This window comes from Camponotus vicinus, unplaced genomic scaffold, assembly GCF_025532165.1.
Source record: "Camponotus vicinus isolate PSW18456_S1 unplaced genomic scaffold, iyCamVici1.0 SCAF_4, whole genome shotgun sequence".
Lineage (NCBI taxonomy): Eukaryota > Metazoa > Arthropoda > Insecta > Hymenoptera > Formicidae > Camponotus > Camponotus vicinus.
In genome coordinates this window covers 19,829,824-19,843,769 of record NW_028141976.1, presented here as the reverse complement: position 1 = coordinate 19,843,769, position 13,946 = coordinate 19,829,824, and the positions used below count along the sequence as shown (strand labels likewise).

General features: G+C 29.9%; 2 protein-coding genes across 6 annotated transcripts in view; one reads left to right on the top strand and one right to left on the bottom strand.

Moving 5' to 3' along the window:
* Nucleotides 1-449: 449 nt before the first annotated feature.
* On the bottom strand, nt 450-3,667 carry Pop2 (CCR4-NOT transcription complex subunit Pop2). Of its 4 annotated transcripts, none has more exons than XM_083097427.1 (7): nt 3,473-3,667; nt 2,968-3,053; nt 2,098-2,280; nt 1,813-1,972; nt 1,328-1,604; nt 1,057-1,197; nt 450-934 (listed from the first exon to the last, which is right to left on the bottom strand). In XM_083097427.1, exons 2-7 carry the CDS (start codon nt 2,981-2,983, stop codon nt 806-808), a joined length of 906 nt encoding a protein of 301 aa, XP_082953553.1. In that variant the 5' UTR covers nt 2,984-3,053; nt 3,473-3,667; the 3' UTR covers nt 450-805. The 4 variants fall into 4 exon arrangements, with proteins under 4 accessions (XP_082953553.1, XP_082953554.1, XP_082953557.1 ...); XM_083097428.1 differs by lacking the exon at nt 3,473-3,667 and adding an exon at nt 2,719-2,847; XM_083097431.1 differs by lacking the exon at nt 3,473-3,667 and adding an exon at nt 2,719-2,837.
* Nucleotides 3,668-9,781: 6,114 nt separating this feature from the next.
* Calpc (calpain C) overlaps nt 9,782-13,946 on the top strand; it is a 62,978-nt gene continuing 58,813 nt past the window's right edge. The window contains exons 1-3 of one of the 2 annotated variants that reach the window (XM_083096253.1): nt 9,782-10,316; nt 10,650-10,719; nt 10,997-11,054. Coding sequence is in view for 1 of the 2 variants with exons in the window: in XM_083096250.1 (XP_082952376.1) it covers nt 10,717-10,719 (3 nt within the window). In the remaining variant the exon portion in view is untranslated. The remainder of the gene's footprint in view (nt 10,317-10,649; nt 10,720-10,996; nt 11,055-13,946) is intronic. The other variant, XM_083096250.1, reaches the window with a different exon arrangement.

Here is a 13,946-nt window from a genome sequence, read left to right as displayed (position 1 = left end):
AAGTGACCTTCACGTGACCTTCAAATGACTCTTCAAGGTCAAACCAATGGTACCACCTTATGTCCCCCTTGAAACCATACAACTTTTGCCTGAAACATTTTTTTCTAAACTGCACCGTTTGTGAGATATTTAGGTGTATCCAGACTTTTGGCGCACCCTGTATATATATATATATGTTTAACTTAAAAACGCGGGAAAAAATAGCGCATCCTTCCATCATGGTTTTCTAAAATGTATACCATTGTCTCATACTTAAAATGTGTGTATCACGCTACAAATGCATCATAGAATATATATATGTATGTGTGTGTGTAATGGTAATAGATACATCTATACATGTAGCATATACATTGCGTTTCGCTTGAGTATGATGTTAAACGCCTTTTGTTGTCATTTCAGTATCTAGATATAAATATATATATATGCAAGGATATTAAAAATGAAGGAAATTATGGAATTTTTGTACTGTAATGGTATCTTATATATCAATATTGTCCAAATGTTTACAAAAAAAATTACATTACATTTTTTATTTGCTGTTTGGTGTTGTAAATATTTGCGATTGGTGGTACTTATCACAGAAGGAATCTATAAAAGAGTCACAGATATTGGAATCCAAAAAAAAATTAAAAAGATTTGAAAGAGACATGTCTAAATCGACTTTTGTGTGAAATCTGCAGCAATGATGTCGATATAATATTGCGGATATGAACTATACGCTTGATCATTAAGTGAAAAGATTTTTTTGTAACATTTTATTTGTAATGAAATAATCTCTCTGTTACGATTGATTCTTTCTTTAACATTACGATGTTGAGGCATTATCACCATTACTGTCCATATATCCGCTAGATCCATTCATAACAAATGACGTACCCAAACCATATAAGTGCCCACAATACTTTGCATCATCAATATTATCTTCGAAAAACATCTGGAATAGAAATCAAAGAGATCAATCCTATGTATAAATATAAATACATGTTGCCAAAATTCGTAAATAAAATTATTTGACACACACACACACAATTATATCTATTAAATTAAATTATTTACCTCTCGCATTTTAAAAAAGACCATTCCAGTAAGAAGAGAATCAGACCCAGCTTGATGTTGAGGGCCTACTCTTTGAATTTCCAACTGTTCTGCAACTTCTTGTAAACCACCTTTCAAGTTCTTGCATGATTTCATTAAGTACTACATATATAAAAAAACATATTATAAAATTAATAAATTATAAAATTTTTATACTTATATATTTTTATTTATTATTTATTTATTTATATATTTTTAATTTTGTTTACTTTTTTTAAAAATTTCTATTTACTTTTACATCATATATCGTTGGGAAATATATCCTCAACAGCTCGAAAAATTCACTTTCTTCCTGTGGCAATTTTTGATCTGTGAGGAGCTTCAGTAAATAACCAAAGTCATAACCAGAATGAAAGGATAGCCATTTTATATCATCAACAAGAACAATTCCCGATGTCATTAGCAATTCAGCAAATTCTAAAGGATCGATGCCTTCCTCTTCATGTTTCTTGAACTGTATACCACTATTTTGTAGCATATCTATACTATCCTGTGCATACATGTCTTCACTAGTAACAACAAAATATACACATCTTATTATCAAAAAATTGTTTAGAAAAAGTTGTAAAAAAGATTGATATAATTATTTTAATCCTTTAACTGCAACTATCATCAATAGACAATGAATATGAATACATATCCATAGTTAAGGAGTTAAAATCTTAAAAAATTGCACATATGTAAAACAAATATTAATGTTAATACATATAGACTTACTGTAAGTTGAATTTAAAATTAAACTGCCATGTTGTGTAGCTACCACCAGGCGTATTCCCCGATTCATCAAGGAATGTGAGACCAAGTTGAATTATTCGCAAAAGATCTACATTGCAACGTAAGAGCTGATATTGATAATCGGCATTAGTTCTGAATTCACCTATCAAAACAGGAAAAATCACGATATATATGTGTGTATATATATATATATATATATATATATATATATATATATATATATTTGAGGAATATATAGTAAAATTCTTCAAAAGTATACAGTCTTACCAATAGGTCTAGCTACGACACCAGGAAATTCTGTATCCATTGCAATGTATTGATATTGCTGCACGACTTGACGAATTGTGCGAAATTCCTCTTCGAGATTGTGTCCCCATACATCTCTAATACCACATTCTTCATTACTGGGCATAGCCCCTCCCTTCTGCTGCCCTATTGGGTTGGTCCCACCTAAAAATTTTCATAATTAAATAACACTCAAAAAATAGATGTAAGGATGTAAAGATCAACTTAATATTTGGTCGAAATTATATACACTACAGATTTTTACTTTTACAAACTATTGTCATAATTTAAATACCAGGAACACATGAAAGTGAGACATTTTTGATAAAAGTCTTTTATAATTTATAGAAATAAATTCACATGTATACAATATATGCAAAGTTATAAATGCATACAACAAAAAAAAAGATTTCTTTATTTGTAATAAAGTTACATGATTTTTAATTGATTGTGTTCTTATCAATCTTCAAAACATGGTATTTTGAACTGCACTTTCTAATAGATGTGCATCTTTTTCAAAATATATAATCACACCATTATCAACAAAAGACTTCTACAAAAGACTTCCTTTATTGCATATATTTTCATCCACTTGAAACTTGCATTTAATTTACTCTGCTTCTTTATTCCTGTAATATGTATGTCCTTTATTTCTTAACTGGGCACATGTGTACATTTCACTTTCATTGTTCCTGATTCAGTCAATATATGTGACTTTTAATCTATAAAATACTATTATATCATATATATAAATATCGTATGCATTATTTCTGTTGCGCAAAAGCTTTTATCTACACAAAATATTATTACATTTTGTGCATTGCAAACAGAATTCTAGTATATTTTACACACCGGTAGCCGAAGGCATATTCCTGCATTCACCGAGGCCACTCTTATCTTCAAATTCCCTCTGTCACGGTCTTTCCTTCTTCATATCACTGTGAATTTACAGATAATCAATAAAATAATTACTATATATTGCTTACAAATGTTATTAACTAGAAAAAACACTAAATACATTTCATATAAATTATATAAGATTATTATATTTCATAAAAGTAACAGTTTGTATTGTAAGATATCAGTCAGTATTGTAAGTAGGCAGGTTATGGATCATGGGTAAACAATAACAGTTCATCATTGTAAATATCATGTATAGATGATATGCAGAATGATGCAAGCACATAAATAAATACGATAGTAAAATCATTAAGAGAGAACGATATATAATAGAATTGCTCGTTGTTTGTTGAAGTTAGTTTGATAAGTTTATTGAAAAGTCAGGTTATGTGTCTTTCTTAGGCAGACAAAAACATCGTTTAATGTTCATGACGAGATAACGTACGACAAATAATACCTTTTAATATGATATTCTTGGCCAGCAGAATCTGAATATAATTTAATCCAGGCGATACTTTCGAAGCCACAATCTTGTTGTGTCAAATCATGAACAGCTCTAAACAACTTCTCCTGCTCGCGAATTCAACTGAATCAACTTTGCACGTATGGTACGAAATACAGGCGCTTCGATCGCTGATACCAGAGACACCGACGAGATACTATCAGAGAGAAGAATGAGAGGTGTCATGGCCCGCTTTTAGGTGATCCCTGAAAGCGATACGCCCTCTGTGAACCTTAAAAACGTGCACCTAAACTACGAAGCCAAGGTGCACGAATGTTCTCAGAGGGTAACATATAAGGTGCACAATTTTTGGTTCTATTCCGTGCTATGTGCACAAAATGTCGGTAGCACCAGTGCTGTATAGCAAGGTATGCTTACGTATATCAAATAAATTAATATAAATGAGAAATGACGAATTTGCGATCCTCTCACACTCTCTCTCTCTCTCTCTCTCTCTCTCTCTCTATATATATATATATATATATATATATATATATATATATATAATTTTTTTTTTGATATATGAATTTGCAATGAGCAGCGACATATTTTTTCTTAAGAACAATTATATGTTTTTTTTACATTAACTGATTCCTCTTATTATTCTATGCATAAAATTATTAAAGTAAAATAATCGAAAAATGAACATTTTATCGGATATTTTATAATTTATATAAAATTATGTCAACTTAAAGAATCAAATATCTCGTTAACTGTTCAATTTTTGACTATACTATCTTTATAACTTTTTACACGGAATATTGCGAAGAATCGATTTATATAAAAAAATTAGGATGGTTCCATTAAAAAATATGAAGATAATCTTGAAATTTCTAAAACGCTTCCACTTACGAAAATAATATTACTAGCATATCATGGTCCTTTTAATCGTACAATTTTCGTAATTACAATTTTTTCATATCTGTAAAAATAGCGTAGATATTTCAAGTGAGCAAAGTTTTATATACATATATATGTGTGTGTGTGTGGGTGTGTGTGTGCGCGCGCGCGCGCGTGTATAGCGTATACGGGAGTTATGTGAGCAAGCGAGAAGGTAATAAGAGAGAGCGAAATGGCAATAAGAGCGAACGAGATAGCAATAGCACGAGCAACGAAGCTTGGAAATAGAGTCTTTCTTGCAGCCTGGCATACTATTTCTCTCTCGCTCGCTCCTATTACTATCTCGCTCGCTTCTGTTATTGTTTCACTCGCTCTTACGTACTCATATACTGTCATGCTCATCTCGTTATCAAATCTGCCGCTGGCAAGCGGCCGATGACAAATTATGACAAATAAATAAGTTAATTATTTTAAGATATATTTATAAGAGTATAGAAGTAATTTTAATGGAATAATGAAAATTTTGCGATTAAAATAACAAACACGGTATCAATCGGATAAACGTAGTTAAATATATAATCAAAATTTTTATTATCAGACCAATTAAAAATTATCCGATTTACGTCGTGTTTGATATCATTTTAATCGCAAAAATCTCAATAATTCATTAAAATTACTTTCAAATGGATAAAATAAAAATTAGGAGTTTCAGTTTTTATTTTATAAGATGTTTACATTCGCGAGGAAGCCGAGTCCGCTTATCTTTACGACCTGTCAAGTGCGAGAGCGACAGCGAAACCGCGAGTCGAGAGCGAGCGAGATGACCTATCATCAAAGAATTCCGAAGTCTCTTACAATCGGCTTCTTCACTTCCTCTATCCATTCGCAATTTACGAGATTATAAAGTAAAAACTGAAACTTTTATTTTTTATTTTATCGATATGAAAGTAATTTTAATGAATTATTGAGATTTTTGCGATTAAAATGATATCAAACACGACGTAAATCGGATAATTTTTAATTAGTCTGATAATAAACATTTTGATTATATATATTTAAATACATTTATCCGATTGATACCGTGTTTGATGTTATTTTAATCGCAAAATTTTCATTATTCCATTAAAATTACTCGTATACCCTTATAAATATATCTTAAAATGATTAACTTATTTATTTGTCACAATTTGTCATCGCTTGCCAGCGGCAGGCTTGATAACGAGATGAACATGACAGTATATGAGTACGTAAGAGCGAGTGAAACAATAACAGAAGCGAGCGAGATAGTAATAGGAGCGAGCGAGAGAGAAATAGTATGCCAGGCTGCAAGAAAGACTCTATTTCCAAGCTTCGTTGCTCGTGCTATTGCTATCTCGTTCGCTCTTATTGCCATTTCGCTCTCTCTTATTACCTTCTCGCTTGCTCACATAACTCCCGTATACGCTATACACGCGCGCGCGCGCGCACACACACACCCACACACACACACATATATATGTATATAAAACTTTGCTCACTTGAAATATCTACGCTATTTTTACAGATATGAAAAAATTGTAATTACGAAAATTGTACGATTAAAAGGACCATGATATGCTAGTAATATTATTTTCGTAAGTGGAAGCGTTTTAGAAATTTCAAGATTATCTTCATATTTTTTAATGGAACCATCCTAATTTTTTTATATAAATCGATTCTTCGCAATATTCCGTGTAAAAAGTTATAAAGATAGTATAGTCAAAAATTGAACAGTTAACGAGATATTTGATTCTTTAAGTTGACATAATTTTATATAAATTATAAAATATCCGATAAAATGTTCATTTTTCGATTATTTTACTTTAATAATTTTATGCATAGAATAATAAGAGGAATCAGTTAATGTAAAAAAAACATATAATTGTTCTTAAGAAAAAATATGTCGCTGCTCATTGCAAATTCATATATCAAAAAAAAAATTATATATATATATATATATATATATATATATATATATATATATATATATATATATATAGAGAGAGAGAGAGAGAGAGAGAGAGAGAGAGAGAGAGAGAGAGAGTGTGAGAGGATCGCAAATTCGTCATTTCTCATTTATATTAATTTATTTGATATACGTAAGCATACCTTGCTATACAGCACTGGTGCTACCGACATTTTGTGCACATAGCACGGAATAGAACCAAAAATTGTGCACCTTATATGTTACCCTCTGAGAACATTCGTGCACCTTGGCTTCGTAGTTTAGGTGCACGTTTTTAAGGTTCACAGAGGGCGTATCGCTTTCAGGGATCACCTAAAAGCGGGCCATATATTTCGACCAATGTTTTAATTTTCTCAATCCTTGTTATTAAACAATATACAATTTAATCGAAAATCGATTAAATGATAGAAATCCAAAATATTAAATAATTATTTCGATCGTTGCGATTTTTACGGACAATAATTATTATAATATTTAGAGTCACAAATATATTTCATCCGTGTTACTTTATCGTTCTACTTGACAATCTAAATGTAATTTGGATTGTGAGAGAACACGAAGTAAATCAATCGAATTATAGATGCAAATAATTAGCATAATGAAAGGATAAATTGTTTAATAAATAATCAATTTTAATCAATAAATTAAAATACTTTATTAATTTAATATATTCCGTGTTAATGTACATTTTATAATATATAAAATATTTTGGCAACGAATTATTGATAACACGGTGTTCGACTTTGGCAATATAAAATATAAACAGTAGCGCGCTATGTTTCGGCTTTGTTTTTGACTCTCGAGTAATAAGGTAGTGGTGAGAAACGTTTCGTATTGTATTGTAATTTTATTACTAAACACGATTACGATTAGTATCGAAACATATAATTTGCTTTAAATATTAATATAAATTAATTAATTAAAAATTAATTCACGACATGAAACTGTATCGCAACTATAAATCTTTATCGAATCGCAATCATTCATTACCGTGATTAAAAATTGAAACAAAATATACATAAAAGGGGATAAGAGACTTAATTATGTTATGAACTTTCGATCATTGATGCTTATTATATTTCATTAACAATATTAGAATTAATTATATTTCGACCAATACCTTAAATTTTAACAATCCTTGTTAATTAAACAATGTACAATTTAATCGAGAATCGATTAAATGATAGGAATCCAAAATTTTAAATAATTGCTTCGATCGTTGCGATCTTTACGGACAATAATTATTATTTCAATACCTAGAGTCACAAATATATTTCATCCGTGTTACTTTATCGTTCTACTTGAAAATCTAAAAATAATTTGGATTATGAGAGAATACAAAGTATATAAAACAATCGAATTATAGATGCAAATAAATAGCATAACGAAAGGCTCCATGATAAATTGTTAAAAAATAATCAATTTAAATCAATAAATTAAAATACTCCTATAATTTAATATTCCGCGCGCGAATATTTTATATTACAGAAAATATTTCGGCAACGAGAGAATTATCAATAACACCGTGTTCGACCTTGATAAACAGTATCGCGCTATTGTTAATACGTTACACGGCTTTATTATCATTCGCACAGTACCCTTGAGCAATAAAGTAGTGACGTTTCATATATTATCAAATTCTTCCTTTACATAGTCGACCCTGGCGATATAAACAGTACCGCGGTAATGTTCTTGACTTACGATCATTCGCTCAGTGACTCTTGAGCAGTGAAGTAGTGATGTGAGACGTTTCATATATTATCAAATTCTTTCTCTAAACACAATTGCAAGTGCAACGAGGAACTTTTCGTGAATAAGTGTAAGTGCAACGAGGATTAAAGTGCCACGAGAAAAGAGCGAAGGAAGCAAAAGAAAAAAGGAAGTTTTGGAAGTGGATGGATCAATAAGATATGATGTAAGTCATTAACATAAATTATTTATCACATCCATTATTTATTATATTGTTGCGTCCCCGCATCCCGTCCCACTGAATGTATTCGTCACCCGTTGAATTCTTTCGAAGAAGATCGTTTTCGCGCGCGTTGTCAAGATATTGTTATAAACAACGACTGTCAGAGAGTCTAAGCCCAGCTGTCAAGTTGTGCGGACGCGCGTCTATTTGTGATCCGTTTTACGATTATTCTGAATTTTTGTATGTTACTCGCGATTTATTAAAATTCTTGTGCACCTTAAATCGCGTTATTATTTACGAGTGCACGAGCGTCAGCGTATGTTATGTATTTTGCCGATTGTGTCGCGCGCGTTCGATATATATCGCGTTCGATATATACCGCGTTCCGCGGACGCAACAATATATAAATTATTTATCAATAATATATATATTCAAAATATACATATTTCTCGTTTCGTTTTATTTCTTTGATTGTGATTTAATAGTGATTTTAAATTGTAACATATATAATACATATACTTATAAAAAATATTCCATTTTATTTTAAAATAATTAAAACATTTATAAAATTTTTTATTAATTAATATTTTCAGATACTTTGATGTTTTATAAAACATTTCAAATTAATATATTTATTTAAATATTTCATATATAAAAAGATAGAAATTTTTTTATTTATCATATTTTTAAAAGTTTATATCTAAGAAATATAAATTATTTTGTAATTACGCAGTTTATAATATTAAAATATATCTATTTAAAAGTAAAAATGTAAAAATTAATTGCGCGCAATAATTAGGTTTAAAATCAATTATTTTGAACATTGCTTTGTATAATAGATGTTCTCTTATCCGTTATATTTTTATTTATCGTTTATATTTGCGAATTTAAATTTATGTACTATATTACAAAATAAATTTCAAATTATGTATTATATATAAAATTATATATAATATAACCCTCCCATGGGGTACACCTTGTCGCGGTGGGAGGGCTTAGTACTTGGATGGTGCTTTGAGGTTTATCTTAAATTTTTCTATTTATGATAAATCTTAAGGTGCCTGAATGGGAAGCTAAGTACCCTTTCTCGTCGTCGGTGCCGTCAACGTGCCGCGGACGGTAAGCGCTTCGTTACCGCGTTTTCGCGTTGTAGTATTCTCGCGTCATCGCGTTTTCGCGGAACTTTTGGACTTTTCATATAAAATCCCAAATTCATTTATTGTCACGAGTCTCTACTTCCGATGCCAACTAACTGGGATGTTTCGAGTTTGCACACGTTGCTATGCAACGTACACTCTTGCTTCGTGCTTCGTCAAGTGATTCGGCCCGAATTAGTTAGAACTCGATCGATTGCTCGGAATGGTCGTCAATGGGTCCCTTCTCTTTGCTCGTCTACAGCCACACGCACTGCGTGTGTTAACCCTGTCGAGGAGTCGAGTGGATTCCCCTAGGCACGATTTTCGCTCGGTAAAAGAGGTTGCCTCCCCATTTTCTAAATTGCTGAATGTTAGCATTTAAAAAATGTGGGTATCCTCTTCTTTTGCCGTCTACTAGCCTGGTGTAGCATATAGCAACCGCGAGAGGCATAATATGTCCGGGCGGAGCACCTGAAATCGTGCTTAGCGGGTCCAGGTTCGATATGAGATAGGATAATTATGCGCGAAAAAGAGCTGGTGAACTTCATTTTCCTCTATTTCCGTCAATCGTTTCGTCTCCTTTCCGGTTTGGGCTTAGTCCTCGCTCGTTGTATCGTTGCATTCCCGACCGGTTGACTCAAAGTTGATTCTCGTAAGTGAAATGGGATTTTCGCTCGTACCGAAACCGGGAGTGCGGTTCAAAGTATATACATATTAAGTATATACATCGCGCGATCAAATATAAAATTTTTAATCGCATCGCAATAGTGCGGAAATCGTTAAGTATCGCGCGTAAAATAGCAAAAATAGCGATATAAAAATATCGCTCGTGAGTGCGGGAGTGCCGTTGAAAGTATCGCGCGTCAACAACATGAGAGGAGGAGGAGGCCTGGGAGAGGCATCAGGCACCTGTGAAGCAACTCTATGGTAAATAAATTGTCGCTTATATATAATTATTTATTAATTGCGTATGCGCGATTTAAATTAAGTAATTAATCGCGTAATTTGATTTTTTATGTACATGACTTAAACAAGAGAAAAAGAGAGAAATTTTTACATAAAAACTGTAATTTAAAAGTTTCTACGTTCGAATAGCTTTTAATAGAATTATTAAATTATTACTTATTAGTAGAATTTTTTTCAAAATTTATAAAATTGTTTATCTGCTTATTATTTATGTGCGTCGGATATAAAATTAAATGCATATAATAATAATTTTTTGACCGTGACTACAATTTGAATCTTCTTTGTATGTTACAGACCAACAAACTATTGTCAGAGGAGGAAGAGGCCTGAGGGAGGCATCTTGCATCGGCGAAGCAACCTGATGGTGAATATTTATTATTTGTATATTAATTATTATAAATCGTACGCATAATAATTCGTTCTTTTAATTTAAAGGAATTAGAGAGAAAGAATTTTATAAATATAAAAATTTCTATTTAAAAAATAATTTCAAAATATATAAAATCTTCCCATACGTGTTTATATCTGCTTATTATTTTACACAACGGATATGAAATTCCGCACAATAATAATTTTTTGAAATATTGATTGTATTTTGAACTTTGTTATAAATGAATTTTATATTTGTATGTTACACGTAGTTTTAACGACAACGTAGTTTCGATAACGACAACTCCGTTGCTGCACATCAATCCCACGGTGAGTAACAAAAACTTTTATTTAATTTTAAGTTAACGGTAGAGATTGTAGATAATCCGTTGCCTTAAAATGGATGAGCTAGGATAGATTAAATAACTTTTAATAAATTCGTTCGAAATGTATTGCATCCATCGCGAAAATATATTGCAGTATTTTAATTATAAAGAAAAAAGATCGAGAAAAGATCATTTTTGTATAAATTTTATCTAATTTATTGAAAAGAACATTAAAAATCTTATCAATTACATCTGATGCTAATTTATTCTTATAACGCGTATTTATTTTATTCACTTATCTTATTCTAATATCTTATTCTTATAGCTCATCCATTATAGAATTTGTTGTAGATATTGTTTTTAAACTTAATGTAAAGCCATATGATTAATTAATGAAATAACTTGTAATATGATGTGTTATACACATATTAATTTTATATTTTATTATAAATTATGCATTACTATAAAAATTTATTAATTATATATATTATTATAATATCAATCAATTTTTATTGAAATTTTGTACAGAAAATTTTTATATTATAAAAATTTTATATATTATACTAGGCTGCTAACAACTAAAGTCAGGATAACCATTTACAATTGGGCAGGATACATATACAGATTAGATTAATGTATACATATTGTGTCATTTCATTTTGCCGGCATTTATTAAAATAAATATAAACTGCAACGAGATAAAAATAAATAATTTAAGCAGTTATAAAATATTAAAATATAGTATTAAAATAAATATACAAGCAATAATTATATAAATTACAATTGCATCTTTCGAGAGTGACAGTGTTACGTTAAATTCTGTGATATCCGACATAAATTCTGCCTAATTATAAATGGTTGCTTTTGTATTATATTTTACCATATGAAATATGGCCGTGTTAGCACTCTAATACAATATATAGAAATTTGTAATTTGGCTTTATTTCAGTTTAAAAAATAAAATTAAATTCATTTTTAAAAATGCTTCAAAAATAAAATCTAAATTATTAAAATTATTTTTTTCAGGAATATTAAGAAAATTGTACATAATTATTAGTGTTTAAGAAATATCATGAATACATTCTTATGCAAATTACACCAAAAATTACATAATAATAATACACGAAAAATTCCAAAGTATACGTATAATGATTATATAATAGTAATTCATTAAATTAACATATTTGATTCTATAGTATATATTTTTGAAATATTCATTAAAAGAGTAACTGTTTGTATTTTCATATCAAAGAGTCATTAATAAATTCGAAATCTATTTATAAATTCCATATCGCGCGAAACTGAATATTCATGAAATAAATTATGATTATGAAAATACCGTGCTTTTTCCGCGTTCTTTTCGCGCTTTTAGACGAGATTGCCATTTTAATAAAGGATCTTATTGCCGTCCCTCTCAAATAATATTCTCAAATATTGCTAAAAGTAAAAAATATCGAATAAGAGTATAAAGAGTCGATGTTAAGTTAGCGATTAAGTATTAGCTTCACAAAATTTAACGTTCGCCTTCGATGTTATGAAATTGCGAGTCAATTATTATACGGATTTAATGATTTACTTTCAATTCGATTTATGTATTTACAAATTTCGTATCCGAAATAAATATTCGTAAAATTAATAAATTACGGAAACATATATTTATTTCCCCATTCTTTCCCTATTCTTAAACGAAATTGCCATTTTAATAAAGGATCTTACCGCTGTCCCTCTCGTGAAATAATATTCCTGAATATTGTGCGCTAATTAAATATAAAAAAATATGGAATAAGAGTGTGAAAATTCGATGTGTTAAGTCAACGATTAAATATTAGCTTTATAAAATTAAACGATCACCTTCGATATTATAGAATCGCGAGTTAATTGTTATCAATTTAATAATTTGTTTCTTCGGTTATATTTGTGTATTTACGAATTTCGTATCGGAAAATATTCATAAATAAATTAATAAATTACGGTTGCGAAAACACCGTGTTTTTCCCGCGTTCTTTTCGCGTTCTTTTACGAGATTATCATTTTAATAAAAGAGTTATCGTTGTTCTTTTCGTTAGATAAACGTTAATGAAAGTTGCGTGGCTCGTACCGCCGAGGAGTCGAAACGATTTTCATCGTGGAGAATTATTTCTCATCGGTTCTTGTAAGATCCATTCGCGACGTCTAGTTCGGTGCCCTGTTAAAAATTGGGAATTTTTATTGTAAGAATGGAATTAATCCCAGGTTTTCCTGGCAATTTCCGACAGCAATGATTTCGGTAGTCATTCAACGACGAACGCCATGCGCTTCTTTAAAGTCGAATTAATTTAAGTAATATATATTTAGATGTGAGAGAAATGCATCTATTCTTTTCTTCGTTAAATATGTTCTGTCATTATTAAGATTGGAATTATTATTGTCTAATGCCAGAAAGGTTTAATAGTAGATTAAATATGGATATAGCGTTGTGTATAAATTTTTATTTTTCAAGTAATTTCATATTGTAATAGTTTTTATTAACTGTTTGATAAAAATGATTACGAACGAATATATTTTATTATTAATTATTAATTATTTCTAGGTACTGGGGATATTAATATTAGTTTTTAGTTTCTTTTAAGGAACTATTTGCAGGTATTGGACATCCATCGCCATTTTAGAATATTAGTTAGAATTTTTAGATATATACCATTTTATATATATGTATAATAAAATACATGCACAAATTAACGTATCCAAAACATTTTTATAATTTTTATTAATATGATATATTATATATACGCGAAATTATATATGAATGTTACATAAAATGTGCGAATACTTAAAAATTTAGAGACGAATCGAATGGGTACCCTTATATCAGTAAGATATTGATTAAAAGAAAAAAAATTATTAATTTAAACGTTAT